Here is a 23,691-nt window from a genome sequence, read left to right as displayed (position 1 = left end):
GTTCAGTCCTGATCAGCAGGACACCAGTCAAAGCATCTGCCCCCTGGTTGTCAGTGCATGTCACAGCGAGCGGTTGAGCGGCCTTAGCATATCATTAGCATATTACACTTTGATTGGTTAAACAGACAACTGGACACTTAGCATATTAGGCTTTTATTATATAGGATGTTTCTTCAATATGTGTACAGTTCACAAAGATTTAGCACTTTCCCATAGGAAACAGTGATAAAATGAAAAACAAGACTGGAAATTAGAGAAGCTTTAAAGGTCCTACTTCTGTCACTTATTAGAGGACTTAAGGAAGCTAACTTTGCTTAACCTCTTATTTTGGAGGTAAAACTAGATATTTTAGCTGTATTTTACAGCATCACATCTTTGCAATATTTTTGTATTTTTTCTTATATAATGGTTTTCATATCTTTGACACCTGATGTCAAGTTCCTTAGACATCTGCAAAGATTTTAACTACTTCATAATTCCTTTTCTATATGGAGTTTGTGACTAAAAGCAAAGCTGGCCACAAAATGAACATTCTAAGGAAGTGGCAATACTAACCTGTTTATAAATCCATGTGTAAAAAGTTGAAAGAAAATTCAGTTTTCAAAATTTTCCCCAATCATTTCCACATTCTTCAAACCCCAATTACCATTCCCTATTCCTTAAAAAGGAGCAGATGCCCTGCCGGTGATGCTCAGTGGTTGAAGATCAACCTATGAACCAGGAGATCATGCCTGGGTTGCGGGCTCAATCCCCAAAAGGGGGCGTGCAGAAGGCAGCCAATCGATGATTCTCTCTCATCATTGATGTTTCTATCTCTCTTCGCCTCTACCTTCCTCTCTGAAATCATTTTTTTTTTAAAAGGACTACTTCGCTGCATAGACAGATCTCCAGGATATGGAACACAAATGATCTCAAGTTCTCTTTTAACTACCTCTAAAGATTGGTCTTTACACTTATCCTCTCTATTAGTATCTTGAACCAATGCTTAAAAAGGACCTCTTTTATTTCCTCCTCATACAATTTAATTTTTACCAGTCACGTTTCTACTCCTTCTCTACTACTGAAATAGCACACCTGAAAGTCACCAATGAACTTGCAATATTCAAATCCAATTTTTTTATAAATCCAATTTTCTTGACTCTTCTATGACATCTAACATCAGCAAATACTCCTTAAATACTTTCTTTTCTAAATTTTTATATTTTATTACCCTGTTCTTCTTTGAACTCAATTCTTTCCTCAGTTTCCCTATTCTTAACACATTTAATATGAACATTCTCCCAGATTCCATCCTTGGCTGCTCATCTCTCACCAGTTTCTCCCTTAGGAAACTTATTATTTGTTAAGACTATAACACAGTACAAATAGTCCCTAACTCAGGCCCATCTGGAAGCTCTAGTGCAGGCGTCCTCAAACTACAGCCCGTGGGCCACATGTGGGTGTTTTTGCCATTTTGTTTTTTTACTTCAAAATAAGATATGTGCAGTGTGCATAGGAATTTGTTCATAGTTTTTTTTTAAATTATAGTCTGGCCCTCCAACGGTCTGAGGGACAGTGAACTGGCCCCCCGTTTAAAGTTTGAGGACCCCTGCTCTAGTGCCACACTTTCAATTGCCTGGTAAGCATAATCCCATACTGATGTGATATTATTTGCCAGATTTACTTCCTACAGCAACCTTTGGTCAAATCACTACCTTATTCTAAACGTTTTAATGCCTACTAGATAGCAATCAAAAACAAAAAAGTCTCTCCCAAACATGGACCTTTTTGGTGTTCATAACTTTGTCTATACTGTTTCTTCCACTTAGAATGCCTTTTCTTGTTTCAATTCTTCAACTAGCTCCCATCCATCAAGATTTAGGGTTGTGCCCTAGCTCATTTGACTCAGTGAATAGAGCATCGGCCTGCAGACTGAAGGGTCCCAGGTTCGATTCCAGTCAAGGGCATATGCCCAGGTTGTGGGCTCAATCCCCAGTAGGGGGCGTGCAGAAGGCAGCCGATCAATGAGTCTCTCTCATCATTGATGTTTCTAGTTCTCTCTCCCTCTCCCTTCCTCTCTGAAATCACTAAAAAATATATTTTTTTAAAAAGATTTAAAGTTGTTTACCCTTTTGAAACCATTTCAAACTACTAAACCATAGAGATTACTTCCTCTTCTGAAATCCACATGAATTCTCATCTTAAATGGCCATTTTGGTATTTATTATGCTTTGCTTTGTGGCATCTCTTACAATGAGTTGTCACATTATGCTCATTAGGCTTCACCTCCTTTGATGATTCTTTTTACCCTCCTCCCCCACAATACTTTGCACAGTGTCTTTGCACAGTATTTAAATATAGTTGAGTAGTTGGTGTTTACAGTAATTAAAATTATAAAGAAAAGTTCAAATTTCTTGGGAACAAATTTAGGCACCATTTTTAAGCAAAGAAAGAGTATGCTCGCCAAAACCGGTTTGGCTCAGTGGATAGAGCGTCAGTCTGGGGACTGAGGGGTCCCAGGTTCGGTTCCGGTCAAGGGCATGTACATTGGTTGCAGGCACATCCCCGGTGGGGGGTGTGCAGGAGGCAGCTGGTCGATGTTTCTCTCTCATCAATGTTTCTGGCTCTCTGTCCCTCTCCCTTCCTCTCTTGTAAAAAAATCAATAAAATAAATTAAAAAAAAAAAAAGAGTATGCTATATTAAATTTTTTTTGCTTCCTTTGAGGAAAAACCTTAATTTACAACAGATGTATTACATAAAAACAAGTTATAAAAATAACAGAACTGATGGTAAGATAATATTTCAGTTAATGTAGAGATTAGCATAACAGTACTTCAGCATTCTGAACATCAAGGCAGTTATGTCTACTCCAAACAGCAAGTTGAAAGAGACCATGCAGTAGGCACTATATTCCTTCAGTAATTTCCACCCTTCCTAAACTTTCCTTTAGTCCCCTGCTACCTAGCTTCATCAGAACCACAAGCTGCCCAAAGACCAACTCCTCTCTAACTTAATGCTGATCTGTCTCAGCCACAGTTACTCCTGCCTCTCCTTTCTGCAAAGCCTTTTATCCCAATGCCATGTCATGTCACCTGTGCTCCTCTACTAGCCAACTGCCCTGAGAGTAGCAGATCAGCTCACTCTCTCATCCAGTTCCAGGACTTTTTATTCTCACATATTTTACCTGTGGTAAATAAACATGTCTCCCTGAACAGAGGAATGAAGACACAAGATGCTTCCTTGGTCCTCTTGACTCACTTTTGGAGTTCTCCATTCCTCTCTCCAGGACAGCAGATTAGACACCACATAAAAGGCAGAACAAAGAGATGCAGACCACGATCTGACAAGAGGGCAGTCTGATCTGTTACCCCACGGTAGACAGCTATAAGGCAAGCAGGGTAAGCATCAGAGCCAGGCCACAATGGAAAAGGCTGGTATAGTGAACTGATGGGAAAGGGACAAGGGCTTGAGACAGGGTCAGTATTATGTTGGAAGGCAGACAGGGCCCCTGGTGAGGGAGAGGTCCTGAATGAAGCTAGGTGGTCAGAAGAAAAAGGAAGTTAAAAGAAGGGCTGATTGAGGGAACACAGTACTTACCACAATACTTCTTTCAGCTAAACCTTCTCTTGCAGACAGCTAGTAGGAAAAAATGCCATTATTCATTCTCTGAAGACAGACAGATGGAGAAGAAAGAGGCAACAGATGTCAACTGAATAAAAGGTACCAAAGAAGATAGAAGAATAATTTAAATAAAACCTAAGGTAATTATATTTGACAATGTCCACTACTTAGAAATCTACTGATAAGGAATCTGGCCCGTTTTCAATTTAGATTTTAATTCAGAGAGATAACTACACAAGACATGATTCATGTTTTGTTTAGCAACGTGTGATTTCAGGCAACTGTTCTAAAAACTACATAGGAAAAGGAAAGAGTACAAGAAGTTTGTAGAGGTTATACCGGCAGCTGCAATCTAATCCCTCTTCTTTTCAGCTCTCTGCATTATGATACTTCGTAAAGACATAAAAAGAAACTGAAAGAAGTCATACAGGGCGGGCTAAAATAGGTTTACTGATGCAATTCAAATAAATAATACAATAATTAATAAATAATACAAGAATAAACTGTGTTTTGCATACTCACAACTGTAAACCACTTTTGTCCACTCCTATATATTATTACTATGCCCTAGATTACTACTCCATCATTAATAAACAAGTATATGTTGCATTTCCACTCTTAAGCCAGTTGAAGATGAAAGAAAAAAAGTATAAAATATAACTTCCTTAATCTACTTCCAATCTCAATATTCTCAGAATAAACTTAATCTCTAAAAAATTGTGGGAGGTCAACCAAAAGAATACCTCACAAGAATGGCTTTCTAACCTTAACTAAAAGAGAATGATCAGTCAATTGTGTCCATTTTGTTAGGTATTTTTTACATTTAGCAAAAAATTACATTAAAATTTAAAACAAATTATTTAAATTTTCACTTTTCTTTGTTAAAATGGGAATAAGGTAAGAAAATAAATATCTAACATGAACACTGTCCTAAGTCCCACATATTAGCTTTAAGAAAGTTACAGTCAAAAGAAAAAAATTTCCAAGAAATTCTCTAGACTGGTGTTTTAAAGTGCAAATCTTCTAATTCAAACTATGGGTAATTTGAAACTATGCTAATGTTATGTTCTTTAAATAAGGATGTAGATTAATTTAAGATACCACGTAGAACACAAGGGTGAATATGAAAACGTGAAACCACACCAAAGCCAGGGGCACAGCCAGGTGCATGCTAGATAAACTGTATTTCCCCCACAACCACACTAGAACCGTGGTAGACAAACTGCGGCTCGGGAGCCACATGTGGATCTTTGGCCCCTTGAGTGTGGCTCTTCCACAAAATACCACGGACTGGGCGAGTCTATTTTGAAGAAGTGGCGTTAGAAGAAGTTTAAGTTTAAAAAATTTGGTCTCAAAAGAAATTTCAATCGTTGTGCTGTTGATAATTGGCTCTGTTGACTAATGAGTTTGCCGACCACTGCACTAGAACATAAACTCCCTGGGAATGGGGACTCCATTTTTGTTCTCTGTTTTATCTCCAGTACCTAGAACCTAGAAAATGTTCTGCAAATACTTGTTAAATGAATGCTTAAGTATATGTATACACTGGTGTGGCTCAGTTGGTGTCATCCTGGGCACCAAGAGGCCTCCAGTTGGATTCCAGGTCAGGGCATGTGCATAAGTTTCAGGCTCAATCCAGGGTAGGGGGTGTGCAGTAGATAGTGGATTGATTTTTCGCCCTCCTATCTATGTTTTTCTTCTCTCCCTTCCTCTCTCTAAAAATTAATAGCGATATATTTCTTTTTAAATACAACCAAGTTATGTTATCTCCTTCAGGACATTTTTTCCTAATCTCTATCCCTACCTAATAGCCTACTGCCTTTTGTATGATTTTATCTTTTTTGTTTGTTTTATAAACTTTTTAAAAAATATTTTTATTGATTTCAGAGAGGAAGGTAGAGGGAGAGCAATAGAAACATCAATAATGAATGAGCATCACTGATTGGCTGCTTCCTGCATGTCCCCCACTGGAGACTGAGCCTGCAACCCGGGCAGAGCCTGCAACCCGGGCATGTGCCCCTGACCAGAATCGAACCCGGGACCCTTTACACTCTTATCAACTGAGCCAAACTGGCTAGGGCTGTATGATTTTTTCTTAAAGATAAAATATAGGTTCTTTAGCAGAACTACCTGTGGTTTTAAAATTTAATACAAAATTATACACTTTCCCCTTGAATATCAAAATTTGTAGATGCTCAAGTCCCTTATATAAAACTAGAGGCCCAGTGCATGAAATTCGTGCACGGGTAGGGTCCCTAGGCCTGGCCGGTGATCAGGGCCAATCAGGGCCTTCTGGCTGCCAGCCGGGGCCTTCCTTCCCTGGCTGCCTTCCTTCATTCCACACCACCCCCTGGTGGTCAGCACACATCATAGCAAGCGCTCAAACTCCGGGTCTTCTGGTTGAACTCCTGAGGGGACACTTTGCATATTAGCCTTTTATATATATAGATAGAAGATAGAAGATGGCATAGTATTTGCACATAACCTACATACATCCTCCCATATATAGCAGGTCCTTGAATAACATCATTTTGCTTAAGGTTGTTTTATTATAATGTTGATGAGATGATGAGACGCCACAGGAAATTAACTCTTGTTTATATTAGTTAGCATATGGTAAAATGGTTTCATTGTAAGTTGTTTCCCTTCAAGTCTTAGGATCCATCAACAATGTTAAGTGAGGACTTACTGTAGTTTAAATCATCTCTAGATTACTTATAATACCAAATACAATGCAAATGCTATGTAAACAGTTGTTACACTGTATTGTTTAGGGCAGGGGTGTGACCATATAAAGCCCACAAAATTATTTGGTCTGCCCCTGCCAAGGCAACCACAGGCGACACTAGAAATTCAATAAACCCAGGAGCTTTTTTCATAGCAACATAAATTTATGCTCAGTAAATTATATAAAGCAAATGATGTTATAAATATCCAAATGGCCCATGGCAGAAAAAAGGTTCCTCACCTCTGGTTTAGGGGATAACAAGAGTCTGTACACGTTAAGTACAGATGCAACCATTGTAGGCCTAACTACATAGTACACAACAACAACAATGTAACTTCTTTCCCCCAAATATTTTAAATCCAGATCTATGATTGCTTGAATCCACAGATATAGAACCTGCAGATATGGAGCACTCACTATAATTCATAATAGTCCCTTCTGTCAATCCTATAATGAATTGAAATTAGTAGTAAAAGAGGAATAGGCTTAGCAAACACAAGAAACAGATGCTGTCCTATAGATAATTTTAGCATTTCCCCTGTCACTAGGAAGGATCCACTGGAACTTCCCCCACATCAAGAAACTTCCTTTTACTTGGCAGAACAGACCTGTTGAAACAATGTTTCTCCTAAGTATCAGCAGTGCAGGGAATTAACAAAACTAAGCAAAGTTCTGTTCATATGTAGCAATTTGTTTCTTTCATAACAAGATATGTTCCGATTTTTTCCTGAATCCTTTCTGAACACTGCATCATTTTCAAATGCAAAGGTATATGTCACAAGTGTAAGATGTAGCTTCTAATGTAGTCAAATCATAATTACTGTCTAGACATTTTAGACATGAACCTCATTTTGTTTAGCTTATAACACTGAGGGAAAATTTTCTATATTTAAAATTTTCCTCTATTTGATCAAGGAAAAACTGTTCATATTAACTAGTCAATGTAAAACAACAGCCAACTGATTCAGTTGTGGCATAAACAGGCAAAAGCATCAAAAACAATCTTTAAAAAATATCTGTATTAAGCCATCGAGCCCAACAATGTTATAGATTCACCATCTTCTGTAATGAGCATAATACGCCTTAACAATTCTTCTAAAACTACCCCAACTAGATAGTGACAGGTGATACTAGAGAAAGGAGCTCAAAACAAAGCAGCAGAATTCAAAGATTTAACAATTGTAATATAAATTGTCTGCAAGCAACACGGAAAGCAGTAACATATACTAATTTGTCTTTTTGCTGAGGCTGGTTTTGTAGGAACAAGTCAAGTAGCTAGTGAATGAGCTTAGCTTATTTTCCAGCATTCACATTTAAAGGGTAACACTGTTCTCTACTCCTACATTTATATGCTCCTTAACAATTGTTTATTAAGGGTCGAAAGGAATTACAATTTTTCAGTAATATTTCACTGCATTTTATTGGAGAACTTCAAATGCTATCATCGTATATGTGCTGCTGAAGCGAGAATAAAATGCTATAATTGTACTTGCAGTTTTAGAGGGTCACAAAGTTTGTGGTGAGTTGTTTTTGCAAAATTTAACTCACCCATGTGCATTTCATCACATTCTTACAATTCAAAGTACAATAAATGTATAGGCCTTTATAAAACTATAAGCAGGGTCTAAAAAATGTGATCATTCAAAATGCAGTAATAGCCAATTTGCATTCTAAAATGCCACACTATCACAGAATTGTACCAATTATAAACTTTTAAAAATAACTCTAGCCCAGCTAGTGTGGCTCAGCAGTTGAGGATCGAACCAGGAACCAAAAGGTTGCCAGTATGATTTCCAGTCAGGGCACATGGCCGGGTTACGACTCAATCCCCGGGGGTGGGGGTGAAGGGGGGCAGGTGGGGGGGGGGGGTAAAGAGGGTGCAAGAGGCAGCCGACTGATGATGTTCCTCTCTCATCGATATTTCTATCTCTTTATCCCTCTCCCTCTCTCTCTCAAATTCAATTTAAAAATATATTTTAAAAATTCTAATAATATTTATTATGTTTTTTAAGTTATAAGCCTAGCCAATATTCCAGAAAAAAAATACTGTAGCTAAACTCAGAAGCACTCACTGGAAAACACTGGAAATATTCTACTATACATAAATTAGAGTAAATCATTACAAGTATTAAAACAAGAAACAAAATCACTCATTTAAAAAAATAATGTACTGAGCACCTAGTAGGAGCCAGGACCTTCTGCAAGGGATAGAAAGATCAAACATATTCCCTTCTCTCACAAAGTTTATGTTAATCCAAGCAGGAAAGAGAACAACGAAACAATCAATTTCAAAGTATCCTATCTAATAAAACAGTAATATGCAGATTGACCATACCTCCGCTACACCCACAAGCCACGTCCACCAGCCAATCAGGAGCAAGTATGCAAATTAACCCAACCAAGATGGCTGCGGCCACGGAGCGAGCAGGAGGTTTGGGTTTCCCTGGCAATGGAGGAAGCCAAGCTTCCTGCACACCCTGGCCAGCCCTGGGCTCCACTCAAGGCTACAAAGTTTCAATTATAGAAGATAAATAAATCGCAACAAAAATGGTGGCAGCCACAGAGCTGGAGAGAGCAGGAGGCTTGGGTTGCCCCTGGTGATGGAGGAAGCCAAGCTTCCTGGCCTGCCTTGGCTTCCCCTCAAGGCCACAAAGTTTTAATTACAGAAGATAAATAAATCCCAACAAAAGTGGCCGCGGCCACAGAGCGAGCAGGAGGCTTGGGTTTCCCAGGCGATGGAGGAAGCCAATCTTTCTGCCCGCCCTGGCCTGCCCTGGCCTCCACTCAATGCTACAAAGTTTCAATTATAGAAGATAAATAAATCCCAGATACCAGGGCCTCCGCTTGGGTCACCGGGGGGCGTGGCCAGTCTGCAAACCACCACAGGCCCCTCGCCGAGGCCACCCCATGCCCCAAGGGAACTCCACCCTGATCCTGTACACCCTTCAAGGCAAACCAGCCAGCTCCCACCCGTGCACCAGGCCTCTATCCTATCTAATCTATAATAATAAAAGCCTAAGCGACCATTGCAACCAAACGGACAACCAAACAGGCTATGTGGGGTGACCAGGCCAGCAGGGGGGTTAGTGAGGGGCAACCAAACGACCGAACAGCAGGCTGCGTGGGGTGACCAGGCCTGCGGGGGGGGGGGGGGAGGGGGGGCAGTTGGAGGCGACCAGGACAGCGGGGGAGGGGGGAGGGGCGGGCAGTGAGGGGCGACCAAATGATTGAGCAGCAGGCTGCATGGGGCGACCAGGTCGGCAGGGGGGTTAGTGAAGGGTGACCAAACAGCAGGATGCGTGGGGTGACCAGGCCAGCAGGGGGGTGAGAAGCAACCAAACGACTGAGCAGCAGGTTGTGTGGGGCGACTAGGCCAATAGGGGGGTTAGTGAGGGGCAACCAGGCTGGGGGGGGGGCAGTTGAAGGTGACCACGACAGCAGAGAGCAGTAAAGGGCGACCAGGCCGGTGGGGGGGGGGGGCAGTTAGAGGCGACCAGGATGGGGGGAGGGCAGTTGGGGGCGACCAGGACAGTAGGGGAGGGCAGTTAGGGGTGATCAGGCAGGCAGGCAGGTGAACAGTTAAGGAGTCAGTGGTCCCAGATTGTGAGAGGGATGTCCGACTGCCGGTTTAGGCCCGATCCCCTAAACCGGCAGTCGGACACCCCCAAGGGGTCCCGGATTGGAGAGGGTGCAGGCTGGGCTGAGGGGACCCCCCCCCTCGTGCACGAATTTCATGCACCAGGCCTCTAGTAAAAGTGTAATATGCAAATTGACCATCACTCCAACACAAGATGGCTGCCCCTATGTGGACACAAGATGGCCACCACAAGAGGGCCAGCAGGGGAGGGCAGTTGTGGGCAATCAAGCTTGCAGGAGAGGGCAGTTAGGGGTGACCAGGCTGGCAGAGGAGGGAAGTTGGGGATGACCAGGCCTGCAGGGGAGGGCAGTTAGGGGTGACCAGGCCTGAAGGGGAGGGCAGTTAGGGGCAAACAGTCTGGCAGGGGAGCAGTTAGGCATCAATCAGGCTGGCAGGGGAGTGGTTAGAGGGTGATCAGGCTGGCAGGCAGAAGCAGTTAGGGGCAATTAGGAAGGCAGGCAGGCGAGCAGTTGGCAGCCAGCAGTCCTGGATTGTGAGAGGGATGTCAGACTGCCGGTTTAGGCCCAATCCTACCGGGATCAGGCCTAAATGGGCAGTCGGACATCCCTAGAGGGGTCCCAGATTGGAGAGGGTTCAGGCTGGGCTGAGGGACACCCCCTCCCCCCGTGCACAAATTTCATGCACCAGGCCTCTAGTCCTATATAATAAAAGGCTAATATGCAAATCAACCAAACTGCAGAACAACTGGTCGCTTTGATGCGCACTGACCACCAGGGGACAGGCGCTCAATGCAGGAGCTGCTGAGCTGCAGTGACTTGGCAGTGGCAGTTCTCACGTGACACACTCCGAAACCAGAGAGGAAGCAGCCTGATTCCTCGCAGGGCCATGCAATTCCACCTTGGGCCATGGGTTGTGTTGTTGCTGGGGCACTGCCCGAATCTGGTTTACTGCACAGATGGCGTTCCATACCCTGTAGAACAACAACTTTGCAGAGTGCCCTCTTGCACTCTGGGACCTCTCTGGGGATGTAGGAGAGCCAGTTTAGGCCTGATCCCCGCAGGCCAAGCCGAGGGACCCCACCTGCCAGAGGGGCTATCTCACTCCGCAGATGCGGGGGGGGAGGGGGGGACCACGGGAGGTTGGCTCCAGGGCGGGTCTGGCCCTGCCCTTTCAGCCACCTTCTAACTAATTTCCTTTCAATGTGCACGAATCGGTGCACCGGGTCACTAGAGATAAATATTAGGATTGACAGAAGAATACACTGGTGCAAAAAGCTCACATGAAGTAAAGCCAGAGAAGGCTTCCTGAACAAACTGACATATTGCCTTAGACCCAGAATATAAGGTTGGAATTAGCCAGCCTTAGGGGCAGGACACAAGAAAGAAATGTTCCAGAAATAAAGATTAGGAAGTGAGAACACAAATTTGGAAAAGGGGAGAAAGGAAGCGAGAGAGACACAGAACTTGACACAAGATGAAGCTAAGAACGTGAAGCAAGAATCAGATCACAAAAGACCTGGAAAGATATGTTTATTGAGAAATTTGGACTTTATCCTATGTCATTAGAAAACTATTGGGATTTAAGCAGAAAAATGACAATATTAAAATGTGTATATTAGCAAATAATATGGCTGAAGTAAAGAATAAATTAGAAAGAGCTGCCATGGAAGGCAAGAAAATCAAGTGGTTGCTGTTGCAAGTGTCTGGGATTAGAGATGACGGTGGTATGAAGCAGGATTGTGGTAACTGGAATGGAAAGAAAAACAACTGACCAGACAAAGATTAGAAAGGTAGAACTGAAGAGATTGGGTTTGGTGACCTGCTAGATAGGGGGGAAAGAGAGAGAGAGAAGTCAAATATATATATTTTTAATATATTTTATTGATTTTTTACAGAGAGGAAGGGAGAGGGATAGAGAGTCAGAAACATCGATAAGAGAGAAACATCGATCAGCTGCCTCCTGCACACTCTCTACTGGGTATGTGCCCGCAACCAAGGTACATGCCCTTGACCGGAATCAAACCTGGGACCCTTGAGTCCGCAGGCCAACGCTCTATCCAATGAGCCAAACCGGCCAGGGCGAGAAGTCAAATATTATCCCAAATTTCTGAATCTGGCAATTGAGGGAATGATGATGGTACCAACTTACTGTTACCTTTCTGTTGGAAATATTTACAGGTCCTAAAAACATTATTACAGTTCCTTTTCGGTTATGTGCATTGATATAAACAGAGCAAAAAATATTACTGATTTAATTCTGGCAAATATGCTTTTTATCTCTTGAACTATCTTCCACCTACTCTGCATGAAATATTAAAATGAGTCTGTATTTCACAAGCATACAGTAACAGGAGAAAACAAGATATTTAGTTAGTAAAGAAACTTTGCTTAGCGTATGGAGAAGGCCAGCTTGAAATTAAAGTTTGCAATTTAGAGTGAATCCGCAAATGAAAAAGGCAAGAACTGACAGTATCCCCAAAACACAAGAGTCTCAAAAGTGTTTTCTTTGAATCTATTATATTACAAAAATAAGCACAGGAGTAGCTCTTCCATAAAACCATGACAGGCTTTTTAAAAAGTAGAATTTAATAGAATTTTGGCAAGATGAATAAGAAAGAATCTACTGGGGGTGGGGGAGTGAGGCACTACCCGCTGAAATCCAATGTCAAGAACAAAAGGCAGTATCTCTTGAAACCCACTCATTCCTTCAGAAATGTAGGTGCCCTAACCTTCTGGTCATACAGATTAGTCTCTTTTTAAACACTTTCATTTTGACTCTATAAAACCATATCCAATACTGTGCAAATACACTTAGCTCTAAGAAAGGAATTTCAAGAACAACTCATTCCCTTACATACTGTATTACCTGGTAGACAAATATAATAGTAAAGCTTATGTATCAATGTATTTATAATGCACATATTTATGTATTTATATGGAAGGTAACACACTGAAAAGGCGAGAACTTGCACAGTCTTGTAACTTCCTGTATTTGCAAAAACTGAAAATACCACTTGTATTCTCTCAAGGCAGTTTTATATATCACAAAATAAAGAATTTCCTCACATTGAATGGGTTCAATCAGCCGATGAAATAAAAAGTAGATGCCCCATACTCCAGGTACCTAGCAACCCCCTTCACCCAACTCCCGTGGGCTTGTCCCACACACTATTTCATCAGTTATCTAGGGAGTCTGTGAGGGATGGGTGATCCTTTCTCTAGGAAAACAGATAAAGCTTGAGCACATAGTGTGTTCAAGGACCATGTTCTTGGTTATGAAAAAAAAAATAATGAAAACTATTTGTTGTCTGAATTATCATCTTTCCTTCAGTCTGTGTGGTAAAACGACCCAATTCTCATGAAAACGGACTTCAGGAACGCTAAGAAACTTGCTAAATCCTTCTAGTTGTCGTCACCAGGGACTGTTGTCCCCTACTTACATGTACGTAGACCCCCTAAAATCAAACACCTGACGGAAAGTTTTCCCACCATTCTGTCCTATCGCAGGAAAGGTATGCAGACATGCTGGTTTTTCCTACAGTTCCCCCAGCCTAGACGTTCCTGTTGACAGGCAACACACATTTTTAAATAACTTAAGATGTGCGATATGCCTTTCACGGCTTTAGTTGAGGAAAACGGTACTAATACGATAATTTGCCCAAGATGACCATGCTGACGACTGAATGTGTACTGCTACACAAAAGGTAAACTCTACTGTAATGTTTTTTTTAAAAAAAAAAAGTCCTCAGGGAAAAAAAAACAAAACCTATCTCTAAAGCCGTAACTATAAAATGTTAACGTAAATGAGAAGCTCCTGTAGATCATTGTACTCTAATTGCCCCATCCTGGAGCGTTCCTACCAAGTTTTCCCGTGAAATGGAGGTTAGGGAACAGCCCTTAAAACACAGAGATGAAAGGCTCTCTCCTAGAACTGAAAGAGGGAAGAGAAAGCAGACAAGAGAAACACGGTGAGGAAAGAGGAAAAACTGGCTCTCTCGTGGCAATCAGTCAATTACACACACACACCAAAAAAAAACCAAACAAACACCAAAAAAAACCACGTTTTGAACCCTTCACGAGGAGGAACCCGAGCCCAAAGCCCCGCAGACGGAGGGGCGAACTCGGTAGTCCGTGGGAGAAGGCGCCCGAGCCCCGTGACAACGGGGACCGCTCCCTTCTAGGAGGGGGTCGCGGACGGGAGACGGTGGCTCGCCGGGGCCGCCTCCCCGCCGGCTGGTCAGGAGCGAGACCCACCTGGAGACGGCCATGGCCGGGCGCCGGCGGTTCGAGGTTCCCCGCGAGCTGGGCGCCGCGCCGCCGAGGCGCTAGTTTCCCGAGAGCAGCGCGGCGCAGGCCCAGACCGCGGAGCAGAGGGGAGCGGCTGGCGCGGCGCGGGGCGTCCGGGCGCGGGCTCTCGGGCATCTGCCCCCTGCCTACCGACGCTCGTCCCCGTAAGCGGCCCGGGAGCAGGGGGTCTGACACAGCGGAGGCGGCAGTCCTCCGACCCGCACGACTTCAAACCCGGTGCCCCCAGCCCCGCTCTCTGCTGACGCAGGCGTCCGCACGCCGGACCCAGCGTCAGCGCGCCGGAAGTGACGTCAGCGCCCCGCGAGGGGCTCCGCTCCGGGATGGGGGCGAGGGGTATCAGCAGTTTGGGCCTGGCCGCGAGCGTTTAAAAAAGGGGGAAGAGGAAATCTCTTTGTGCTCACCTGGAGAGGGTCGCTTAATTTTAAAACGAGGCGGGACGAAGGCCTGTGGGACCCCCTCATTTATGTTTTAGAGAAGGAAAAAAAGGCGATTTAACCATAGTTCCGGAAGTTCAAAAACTTAAGTTTCTATTTCCTTTCCGCCCCATCCTCATCCCACCGAACTGCTTCTAGAGAAAGCAATTACGGAGGACCTTAGGGCGCTCTGGTCCCGGTGGGGAAGCCAGTGGGAGGGGGGACATGAAGACAGATCTGCGATGGCACTTAAGACACGGTTCACGTGTTTGCCCTATTTGCCAGAAGTTCTGCATAGGTATATTCGAGGGAAGGTCTTTTAAAAGGCAACTATTTGGCCAAGTTGGACTTCCCAAGTGTTTCATGGTGATGGTGCCATCATTTTCTCAACCAGATGTGAAAACTCCCAGACTTATTTTTTTGGGGGGGGGGCGGGGAGGGGGGCAGGGAGAAGGGTCAGGTTTATCTGGTTATTCAGTCGCTTAATTCATTAGGTTTTTAAATTGTATCCTCTCACCTAGTGCAGGCCCTTATCACCATCAACTTGATTTTTATGAAAGCAGTCAAAGTAATATTTCTCCATCTTCTTCAGCCGAGCTCATCTTATAGGCCACTAAGATGAGTCTTCAAAAAACACTGTTTTTATTGTGTCACTCCTCTGCTTGTAAAACTTGTACATTGGCTTCTCATTTCCTGAAGAGGCTATGTCTCAAGCCCTGAGTCTGTTTTTCAACTATAAAATGAGGCTAATGAGCAGTACTATAGAAGGTATGGAAGTAAAATGAGGTCATGTATCTAGAAGAGCTTACAAGAGCTTTGTAAACAATAAAGTAGTATATAAATGTAAGGAAAAAGGAACTAGCTTAAGTACCTGCTATATGGTAGGCACGTGGTATGCATTATCTCATATAATTCGTAGGCTTGCCCTATAAAGTAAGTTTTAATCTTCACTTTATGGGAGAGGAAACTAAGCTCAGAATGTTTAAGTAATTTACTCAAGATCCAAGCTAGTAATAATATTTACTGTTCATTCACCAAGTATTTATTCATTCATCAAGTATTTATTTGGCACCTATTCTGTGTCAGACACTCTGCTAGGCACTTTTGTGCTATTACATTTGATTAAGCTGATGTTCAAATATCTTCACGTTTCACAGTCTCCTCCCACCTGCATTCGCAAATTTATCTCCTGCGACTGAAACTAACCAGCAGGTACTATTTACTGACTGTACTATTTACATTCATTTATTCGACCAAAATTAAGTACGTACCACCTTGCTAAACTCTGTACTAGAAATTGTGACTTCAAAAGAAACCAGAACAGACAAGGTGCCCACTCTGGTTGAAGTTATAGTCTAGGAAAAAGAGAAAACAGATAAGAAAATACCATGTTTACATGTTATGTAAAACAGAATAATGAGATAGAGAGGCTGGTTAGAGACTCTAAACTGGGTAATTAGAAAAAATTGAGGAGTCACTTAAGGTGAGGCCCAAATGACAAAAGGGAGCCAGCTGTGTGAAGACCTGGGGAGCCTTCCAGGTGGAGGATACCCTAGGTCAGTGGTCGGCAAACTCATTAGTCAACAGAGCCAAATACCAACAGTACAATGATTGAAATTTCTTTTGAGAGCCAAATTTTTTAAACTTAAACTTCTTCTAACGCCACTTCTTCAAAATAGACTCGCCCAGGCCGTGGTATTTTGTGGAAAAGCCACACTTAAGCCGCCAAAGAGCCGCATGTGGCTCGCGAGCCGCAGTTTGCCCACCACGGCCCTAAATGCAAAAGCCTAAGAGAAGTCTGCTGTGTTGGGAGATGAGCTGGGAGAGGTAGAAAAGGGCCATTGTAAGGAATTGGGATTCTACTCTAAATGCAGTAAAAAGTTATAGAAGGTTTTAAGCATGTGAGTAAAAGGATCTGGTATACATTTAAAAAATCTTACTCTAATATCCAAGAAGTAATTAGATATGTAGTTATAAAGGACATTTAGAAGAGAGGAAAGGGCTAATATGATAGGTTTGTAAGGGATAGTGTGATAACCAAATATATTGATGTCAGCCTAATTGTTTTTAAGTCATTCTTTACCACACTTATCAGCTGTATGCCCAGGAGAGTTATATAACCTTTCTAAGCTTCAGTTTCTTCATCTGAGAAATAAAAATAATAGTACCACAGAGGGTTGTGATCAAGATTAACTGAGATAATGAATATAATGTTTATTGTAATAAAAACTAAAGATATTATTCATTACATTAGTTATTTTTTTTGTTAACTATGTGACCTTGAACAAGTGGCTTAACTATGTTTCAGTTTTCTCAGCTGTGAAATGGGGATAATAATAGCACTGGTCCACAACCCTTACCTGAAACCCCTGCCAGGTGGTTTTCTAGATTTAGAATTCTTTCCGTTTTGAGAAGTTATCCAATATACATGCCTTTTTTATATCACACCCCAACAGCTTCTAGGGCAGCACCTTATAACCAAATACATTTCTAGTTCTGCAGCAAAATGTATTAATAGGCATATTAAGAGGAATAAATAAAAGACTGTAAATAACTACATGCTAGTTCAGATGAAGTTTCGCTTCCAAATGAATTTTTTAAAGTGTGGTTTTCAGACCTTTTTCAATTTCAGAATTGTAAATAATGAACCATGTACCATACTTTTAAGGTGTATGTAAAGTTGTAAGGATTAAATAAGTATATACATGATACACTTAAAAATACTAAGTGCTAAATAAATAGCAGCTATTATTAATTTTATTATTATTAATCCTCATCCAAGGATATTTTCCACTGATGTTTAGAAAGAGTGGAAGGGAGGAATGGAGGGAGAGAAACATCAATGTGAGAGAGACACATTGATTGGTTGCCTACCGCATGCACCCCAACCGAGGCCAGGGATTGAACCTTCAACCCAGCTGCGTGCCCTTAACGGGGAATCGAACCCAAGACCCTTTGGTGCGCAGGCTGATACTAACCACTTAGAAACAAAGTGTGTAGAGTGGGGTCACACACAGATAACTAAACCAACCACTGGCAATGGGGATGGAATAATCCTTAGACCACCCAAGAGATAGTTTCAGCTTCCCCTGAGATAAGCTCTACTGTGAGAGTTGGAAAGAAGGTTGTTTCACCTCCAGGCATCATACATCCAGGGAAAAGAAGGAAAAGGAAGGAGTAAGAGGCAGTGCTTGTCTCAAGAAAGCAAAAATCTTCCCAGACTTAATATCTCATTGGCCAGAACAGTGTCATGCGGCCACTATAACTGCAGGGAATTCTGGGAAGATCGTGAAATGATACATGCACTAACTTTAGCCTTTTCTCATATGCTCAAAAGACCTTTGATATGAATATAAAAGTATAAATTATCCAGTTAAATTATTTAGAGGTTTACATCAAAGTTCTTACATCTACAGATACATTGTTGTCTCGTGGTAACCACAAAATACATTTTAGATGGATTAACTGAAATTTAAAAAATAAAAACAGTATAACAAGTATGTATATTAAATTTTATATATAAAATCCCAAATGAGATTTTATACGGATACAAACTCTGCCTTTCTGTAGTCAAATGAGAGCAGGGTGACTGTGGAAGGAGGGGAAAAGGAGAACCATCCTAATATCCTAACCTCAGGCCCATACCCAGGCGTCTGGTTGAAATAAACATATGCACATTCAGGTTGAGGATCTTGAAATTGAGTTGTTAAAAGTCGACTTAGGCCTATACACTTCTTGAAAAGTTTTTAGGTATCCTCAGGGGTACATATACTCCAGTTTAAAGACCACTGCTCTAGGGAAAACTCTGTACACAAGATTTCTACAAGAGTGTTCACTGCAGCACTGTTTATCAGCTAGCAAACTTAGAAATGGCCTACATGTCCATCTCGAGAATGATGGAGAAGTTAAATGTAATATAGCATATGATGGGATACCCACAGCAGTAAACTAAATTAACTAGATCTATATATGCCAATATGGATGAACCTCAAAACCATAAGTTGAGTAAAATAAGCAAGATACAGAACAATATGTACAATATCAGACAATTTCTATAAGTTCAAAAAAACTATATTTACAAAGCAATACTATTTGTATTTTTAAATTATGAATTATATTCAACATACAGAAAAATATAGAGAATAAAATCTATGCATGTACTTACCCACCAGATTTAACAAATGCTAGCATTTTACCATATTTGCTTCAGATACATTCTTAAGAAATTGAATGTGTAATTGGGGTCTTATATTTCTCTCTAATCCCTTTCTCCTCCTTACCTTCCCAGAAATAATTTATTATGAAGTTTGTGCCCTGGCCGGTTTGGCTCAGTGGATGGAGCGTCAGCCTGTGGACTGAAGGGTCACAGGTTCGATTCCGGTCAAGGGCACATGCCCGGGTTGTGGGTTTGATCCCCAGTAGGAGCCATGCAGGAGTCAGCCAATCGATAATTCTCTCTCATCATTGATGTTTCTGTCTCTCTCTCCCTCTCTCTTCCTCTCTGAAATCAATAAAAATATTTTTTAAAAAAGAAGTTTGTGTGTAAATTACCTGTCCATGTTACCATTTTGCTACATATATGTGTATCTATATCCAGAATATATAAAGAACTCCTACAACTAAACAAAACAACCTAATTTTAAAATGGGCAAAGGACTTGAATAGACATTTCTACAAGGAAGATATACAGATGGCCAATAAAACATGTAAAGATGCTCAACAACACTAATTACAGCATTGCAAATCAAAACTACAGTGACGCCACTTGACACCCATTAGGATGGTTATTATAAAAACAAAAATAAGCAATTAAACAAACAGTAAATAGCAAGTATTGATAAGGATGTGGAGAAACTGGAATCCTTGTACACTGTTGGTGGGAAGGTAAAAAGGTGCAGCCACTCTGGGAAAGCCAGTATGTAGGTTCCTCAAAAAGTCAGAAACAAAAGTACCACATGATCCAGTAATTCCACTTCTGGGTACCAGTATATACCCCAAAATAATTGAAAGCAATAACTCAAAGATATCTGTATACCCATGTTCATAGCAGCATTACTCACAGTAGCCAAAATGGGAAAGCAACCCAAGAGACCATTGACAAATGAATGGATAAACAAAATGTGTACATACAGACAATGGAATATTATTGTTTTTAAAAGGAAGGAAATTCCAACACATGCTACACCATGGATGAGCCTTAAAGGCATTACGTTAAGTGAAATAAACCAGTCACAAAATGACAAATTCTGTATGATTCCACTTACGTGAGATACCTAGGGTAGTCAAATTCATAGAGACAGACGTAGAATGGTGATTGCCAGGAGGTGGAGGAAGGGAGGAATGCATTATTGTTTAATGAGTATAATTTCCGTTTTGGAAGATGAAAAACATTCTGGAGATGGATGGCGGTGATGGTTGCACAACAGTGTGCATGTACTTCATGCCACTGAACAGTACACCTAAAAGATAGTTAAAATGGTTAATTTTGTGTTATGTATATTTTACAGAATTTATAAAAACTTCTGGTAAGAAGTTCCCCCCTTCTGACATGGCACAGCACATCGCTGTCTCCTTACATTGGGAACAACGTCTCTGACAGAAAGCATGGTCTCTGGAATGTGTAATTATGACCCCAGATAATAAACTTTTTCATTGTAATTAGAGCAGAATGTCACAAGATGTCACTCTTTAGCTGAGAAACTATTCCAATTGATTCAGTAGCTGATAGCAGGAATGCCAGAGCAACTAACAAAAGCCTGTAACTACTCCTCAGTACTTTACTCATACAAACATGATTTTCTGGGATAGTCATTTCATCTCCCTGGTATCACCAGAGTGGTAAAAAAAACCAAACAAAAAAACATAACAACTTCCTTTCTTAGGTCAATATACACTATTGTATATTTAATATATGCTAATACATATTTAAGCACATTCTTCTAATTTAAAATATTTTGCTTTTTATAGTAGTACTCAAATTATAACTGTTTAAATACACCACCAATAGGAGTTCAGTAATAGAAAATACTGTCTGCAAGATGGATTTCTTGACATCTTGGGGAAGTATTTTAGAAAAATACTCACATGTGTAAAACAATTATAGTAAAAAGTATAAACTCTTGAAATTTAAAAAAAAATCACATTTATTACTGAGATCATTTTTTAAATGGTGGAATATCCTGATGTATATTTTAGCTTTGTTTAAATATAAAAATTTCAAGATTCAAGAATATTTCAATTCTTAAAGATTATAGCATTTGAATTGGTAATATTACCTTGCAACTATAATCCAAATAAATTATTTTTTATAAATCTTCTATTTTGGTAAGAAGTTTATAACTGATTTATAGTACCTAAAAATAATCTAAAGCTTAAATGTCCACTCCTGGGCGAACTGCTGGACTCTGTGATACACTAATAAACTAGAATATATTTTATTAGTAGTAACAATTATTAGGATTAAATTATTGTGATAAGAAAGACTATTGGAAATGACGAGTGAAGATATAGAAGTCAGAATGATATAAAAAAGAGTGTAAGTAGTGCCCGGTTTAGAATATTGCTTTAATTTTATTATTTAACTGTTAAAACTTAGGTCTTTCTACTTAACTTGTGTTCAGATGATTAAATATGTTAAAGGAAAGAAAAGAATTACTTGTCAAAATTCACATGATTATTTTAAACACTGGAAGCTAAATATACGATTTATATTCATGTTACAGTGCCACTTCTATCATACGTGTGTGTGTGTGTGTGTGTCGGGTTGGTGATGGGAAATCTCCCAGTGTGAAAGAAGTCTGGGAGGGGCATAGTGGGAGAGACCCCTTCGGTCCCATTGATAACACGTTCATTCACTGGGAGTTGGCTAACACAGGCCTCTCTTCTACAGTCATTCCCGTTACCCCAATAAGGCTCCGTACCTCTGCTAGAACTCGGTAAGCTCCTGAGGAATAATCTGAAATTATTTGGGGGAGGTGGGGTTGCTTATTGGATGTGGAGAAGGGAGGCTGTGGAGGTGGTAATTATCAGGCATTGCTTTGCTTCCGTGTTTGCACGGGGTTTAAAATTTTATTTAAAAATGATTATTTAGACAGCAAACTATTTTTTCCCCAGAAGAACTTTTCAGTGGGGCTGCTGCTGTGGCCCACTGGAAACAAGCGCCCAGAAAGTCTGGGGGGCGGGATTCGCAGGTGTAGGTGCTGGGGCCAAGGGCTGCGCGGGGGTTCAGCCTCTGCCTCTGTCCCCAGGTCGCAGGGATGCTGCAGTCCTGGCCCTGCCACCGCTGAAGCACCCAGGGGTCCCGGAGGAGCCGACCTGAGCCATGAGTCCTCTGAGGCTGCGAGCATCCCTCTTGCTTCTTCTTCTTCTGCTGCTGCTGCTGGGTGGCTGCCTCCTCGCGGCCGCCCGGAGGGACCCGGGGGCGGCAGGCAGCGCCGCAGAGCCAGCCCGGGGTCCCGTGGGCGGCTCTACCGGCCGCTTCCTCAGCCCCGAGCGCCACGCGTGCAGCTGGCAGCTCCTGCCGTCCGCTCCAGGGCCGGCGGCGGGCAGCGAGCTGTGGCTGCGCTGCCAGGGCCCGGACGGGGCGCGCCACCAGTGCGCCTACCGCGGGGAGCCGGGGCGCTGCGCCGCCTACGCCGCCCGCGGCTCGCGCTACTGGAAGCAGGTGCTGGGCCGGCTGCGCAGGAAGCGGCGGCCCTGCCGGGACCCCGCGCCGCTCACAGCCCGCCTGTGCGCCGGCGGGAAGGGCCACGGCGCCGAGCTGCGCCTGGTGTCCCACGCGTCCCCACCCGCCCGCCCCACTACGGCCGGCTTCCCCCGGGATCCCAAACCCCGGACCGGGAACCGGGGGCGGGCCCGGGAGCCCGCGATCGGCCCCGCCGCCACGGCCCCGCCTCCCCTGAGCGCGCGCCCCAAAGGGAAGCCCTCGGAGAAGAAGGCTAAAGGGGGCAAGAGGAAGGCGGCCTCGGACCCCGACGACGAGCGACCCCTGGGGACGGGGCCGGACCCCGACGGGCTGGACCAGAACGCGAAGTTCGCGGAGACCTACTGTGCGGAGAAGTGGCACTCCCTCTGCAACTTCTTTGTTAGTTTTTGGAATGGCTGAGGTGGCCGGCCTGGGGAGAGAGATGGGGGGGGGGGTGGGGGTCGGGGGAGAAGGCGCTCAGCTGGAGAAGGAAGCGAAGGGCACCTTCGGCCAGGAGACGATACGGGGTAGAGAGTGGGGAGGAGTCCAGGTTCTAGAATGGAGGTGGGGATGGGGGCTTGGGGTGAGAGTGTAATGTGAGGGGATATGGAGAATCTCTGAGACAGCAGAGAAGTTGAACAAATTTGCAGAGTCTCGACCCTGATTAAGACCAGAAGAAATAGTGGAAACAGAAGTAGGCATAACCTTAAATGCGTAAAAACTGTAGACTGGGTACAGAGAGAGAGACTGAAAAAAATAAGGGGGGGGGGGAGAGAAAGTGACTAAAGTGATGTGAATCTCACGTGGGAAGCTGATACAATGTGTACTGTGTAGCGCACACATTAAAATGTAATCACGAACAATGGACAGCTTGAGCCAAGTTGAACTGTATAAGGTCTTTTCACCTAGTCAGCCGACAGGGTTTCCAACTGTTTTTTGGTTTTTTTTTCTTTCTGAATTAATATTAACTTGGACGCTGCTTTGTAATATAGATGATGTCTACAGGGATAGAAGCCATTCATTGGTCAGAATGGACTCTAGCGAATGATTTTAGCAGTGCTGCTTTTAAACAGTGATGCCGCATGTTCTGAAACTTTCCCATTAACCTTCTAAATTCAGAAGTGAATTGTAGAAATTGAGTGCTCCAGTAGGTTTTAAAAAGTAAGTTTTTTATAGTTGACCGTATTTTTAAAAACCAGCTAAAATGTAAGTATGTATCTCAGAGTCATTGGGATCATTATGGAAGCTGTATTTCTGTTTCGTGTAATTAATTGTTAACATATTTCATCTTAAATAAGATGTAATGAGCGACTTTGCACATGTTAGGTTCCCAATAAAAACGGTGTGGAAAGATTTAAAG

General features: G+C 42.5%; 2 protein-coding genes across 2 annotated transcripts in view; one reads left to right on the top strand and one right to left on the bottom strand.

Moving 5' to 3' along the window:
• BTAF1 (B-TFIID TATA-box binding protein associated factor 1) overlaps window positions 1-14,250 on the bottom strand; it is a 109,868-nt gene extending 95,618 nt beyond the window's left edge. Inside the window, exon 1 of the mRNA XM_054728766.1 lies at window positions 14,181-14,250. Within this exon, the coding sequence (XP_054584741.1) occupies window positions 14,181-14,194 (14 nt within the window). The 5' untranslated portion in view covers window positions 14,195-14,250. The remainder of the gene's footprint in view (window positions 1-14,180) is intronic.
• A 7,718-nt stretch (window positions 14,251-21,968) lies between these two features.
• FGFBP3 (fibroblast growth factor binding protein 3) lies at window positions 21,969-22,751 on the top strand. Its single transcript, XM_054729265.1, has one exon. It carries the CDS (start codon window positions 21,969-21,971, stop codon window positions 22,749-22,751), a length of 783 nt encoding a protein of 260 aa, XP_054585240.1.
• The last annotated feature ends 940 nt before the right edge of the window (window positions 22,752-23,691 follow it).

The sequence above is a fragment of the Eptesicus fuscus genome, chromosome 17, assembly GCF_027574615.1.
Source record: "Eptesicus fuscus isolate TK198812 chromosome 17, DD_ASM_mEF_20220401, whole genome shotgun sequence".
NCBI lineage: Eukaryota > Metazoa > Chordata > Mammalia > Chiroptera > Vespertilionidae > Eptesicus > Eptesicus fuscus.
Note: the sequence above shows the minus strand (reverse complement) of the source record. Positions and strands in the feature narration are given on the sequence as shown.

Excerpts from the sequence above, each read along its gene's own strand:
- FGFBP3 (XM_054729265.1), top strand. The coding sequence starts at position 21,969 with ATGAGTCCTCTGAGGCTGCGAGCATCCCTCTTGCTTCTTCTTCTTCTG.